This window comes from Equus quagga, unplaced genomic scaffold (assembly GCF_021613505.1).
Source record: "Equus quagga isolate Etosha38 unplaced genomic scaffold, UCLA_HA_Equagga_1.0 HiC_scaffold_10734_RagTag, whole genome shotgun sequence".
NCBI lineage: Eukaryota > Metazoa > Chordata > Mammalia > Perissodactyla > Equidae > Equus > Equus quagga.
Genome location: NW_025792085.1, coordinates 1 through 3059, shown reverse-complemented (window position 1 = coordinate 3059; position 3059 = coordinate 1). Strand labels below are relative to the sequence as shown.

The window sequence follows — 3059 nt, the reverse complement described above, 5'->3', positions numbered from 1 at the left end:
CCCTTTTGAATTGTTACAACCATTACATAGTGGTGATTGTGTTTATAGTCAGTTGTGGTTTTAGAAAGCCAGCATGATCACGTCGAGGGGCCTCTGTTCCCATGGTCCGGGAATGCTCTTCTCCCGTGTGTCCGTTCAGCTTGTTCCCTCCCTCCCTTTGGTTCTCTGTTCAGATCTGATAATATCAGAAAGGTCTTTTTTGATTTTCTTTTATAAAGGAACACTCAGCCCCCACCCGCTTCCCCCACAGTCGTACTCTGTCTGCATTACTCTGCCCGAAGTATTTTTTCTTTGAATATATGAACACCTGACATTTATTACTAAGTAATGCATTTATTTTTCATTGTCTTCCTCAGTGTGATGTAAGTTCTTTGAGAGCAGGTACTGTGATTCATTCCTATGTTTGCAACACTGGAAATATTGGCTCATGATAATAACTCAGTATTTATGGAAGAAAGGGATCAAATGCAATTCTAATCGCAGTAAAGGACTTTTCTATTTATAGAAGTTGGCCAGGAATTTCATAAGCAAATAAACGTGTTGTTAATTAACTACTCCTCCTCCTTGTTGTCAGTAATGTAACTGTGTGAGTAACTTAGTGTCCACTAGAGGGAGGCATATGTTTACGGAAAAACCTTTTAGATTCCTTTGAAAAAGTAAACCTTACGGATAAAGGATTTTCAAATAAGATGATTTGAAGATAGATTACCAAATATGCGATTAAGTCTCAGTATCCTACTCTGGGTGTATAAGGGAATGCACATGTAAATTGACATGGAAAAATCCGTGACCTCTTCAGCTGTTAAACTGCGCATCCCAGCAACTCACAGGTATGTGTCTATTAAACTAACAAAAATAATCCTGAAAACGACACCAGGGCAGTGGTTGTGTAAGTACAGTTCCACATCGTGTACAGCTCTGTAAATTGATTTCAGATTTGTAGTAAATAGTGGATAATAAGACTTTCTGATTCTTCAGCATAAAATTACCAATTTGGAAAGATATGTTTTCAAGGAAAAACAAAATAAACCTAACTGATAGAAAGACATTCCTAAAAATGCTTTTATAATACTTAAAATGCTGAAACTAACCCCAATGTCCAAGGATGGGGAGTGGTCAAGCAATCTATGGAATAGTAATTAAAAATCACAAATTATAGGGGCTGGCCCTGTGGCCTAGTGGTTAAGTTTGGCGCCCTCCCCTTCTGTGGCCTGGGTTCAGTTCCTGGGTACAGACCCACACCACTCGTCGACGGCCATGCTCTGGCAGCAACCCGCAGACAAAATAGAGAAAGACTGGCAACAGATGTTAGCTCAGGGTGAATCTTCCTCAGCAGAAAAAAAAAAAATCACAAATAATATGGCAAGACCTTACTTTATTGAGTCAAACGTACCATAATTATTAAAATGCAGGTCGGTATCATAGATGGAAAAAGTGTATCTTAGAATTGATGGAATATTTTTTAAATATATTAAAGGTTCATAATTAATAAAAGGAACTTGATTGGGAGCCAGCTTGTTTCAACCACACCAAAATAGGAAAAAATTCTTATCACTACAAAAAGAATGGTAATGATGCCATCTTTTTATTTTTGTCAGAATCTGTTTTGAAATTAAAATATAGCACATCCTAACTAAAGTGATCAAAAGTAGAACTTAAAAAAGTTCAGGAGTACATTTTTCAGTGTTGACCATGGTAGGGAAAGGTAAACTTATTTTCTGTCAGTTTAGAGGCTGTAATAAAGTCAATAATGAATGCAAAGTGAATTTCTGTTGTCCTTTGCTCCCTTTTTTCCTAGAGGGGGTGACCCCTCCAAAGCTCCGATATTTTATTCTTTCGCTGATTCTAGCCCACTCGTCCCCCTCTTTAACCTTCTCTTGGCCTCTTGCTTATTAAGGGATAGGAAGAGAAGTCATGATCTGTATCCTACAGCATAATGTTGTGGTTAAGAACACATACTGTGGCTGGACTGTCTGGGTTAGAATCCTAGCTTTGTGATTTGGGGCAAGTTATTTAACCTTTCTGTGCTTCAGTTTCCCCATCTGTGAAGTTGGTTTAGCAATAATTCTGTCATAGGGTTGTTAGGAGGGTTAAACAGCCAACTATTACCGAAGTACTGGGAATGGGTGCTTATATTGGTGTCTACGAAATACATCAAGTGAAAATATAGTCATCTCTGCTCACAGGGAAGGAAAATTGGTAAAAGAAGGGGGCCTAGAAAATGTAAAAGAATTTGATGTTATTTGATAGGACCTCAAAGCAGAAGTCTTTCAAGTAGGAATTGCTGTTACATTGTGGGCATTTTGGAGGAGAAAACACAGTGTAAAAAGGAAGCTTGCCATAGTTAATTTACTTGTAGCCAAGCTATCTACTCACAGACTATTTTGACGTGTTACAGGGTGCTGATACCTTTAAGGCGAAAGTTACTATTGAAGTACAGTTGGCTTCAGAACTAGCCATTGCTGCAATCGAAGAGAGTGGTGGTGTCGTTACTACAGCCTTCTGTGATCCCAGAAGTCTGGGTAAGCTTGCTCTGCAGTCATTTTCTTCTCTCCCTCTTTGTCTCATGCTGGCTGCATGTGAGGATTGTAAAAGTCCTCATGGCTGTTTGACTTGCCCTTTCGACACCTCTCTTTTCTGTTTCAGGATTTCTTATTAGTGCTGTGGCTGGTGGGGCTCTGTCCTCTGATAGACCTCAGCCAGTAGGTCATAAAAAGGTTTTGTTTTTGTTTTTGAACACAGGGCTTAAATACAATGTTACCTATGTCTAGAAACTCACTAATGGTTGGTAACCCAGGAGTAACTCTGACTTTCAAGATACAAACTTTTGAAAATTAAGCATTTCCATTTGTTTACTTAAAACAAGCTTATTTAATTAAAAAAGTTCTTGGAATTAAGTTCTCATCTTGGTCATATTGAAAAATTAATGATTATAAAATACCATTATTAAAAGAAAATCATCATGTAAATAACATAGTCAACATTTGCATTTCTCTTTTTTTAATTTAAAAATTGTTTTAGAAATTCTGTGCAAACCTGTTCCATTCTTTCTGCGTGGA

The 3059-nt window shown here is 37.8% G+C and overlaps 1 protein-coding gene across 1 annotated transcript in view; it reads left to right on the top strand.

The window, feature by feature from the left end:
- The window catches only part of LOC124231878 (39S ribosomal protein L15, mitochondrial-like), a gene marked incomplete at its 3' end in the record, with an annotated part of 7731 nt that extends 4675 nt beyond the window's left edge, over positions 1 to 3056 (top strand). Inside the window, exons 4-5 of the mRNA XM_046648893.1 lie at positions 2399 to 2522; positions 3022 to 3056. Of these exons, the coding sequence (XP_046504849.1) occupies positions 2399 to 2522; positions 3022 to 3056 (159 nt within the window). The remainder of the gene's footprint in view (positions 1 to 2398; positions 2523 to 3021) is intronic.
- Positions 3057 to 3059: the final 3 nt, after the last annotated feature.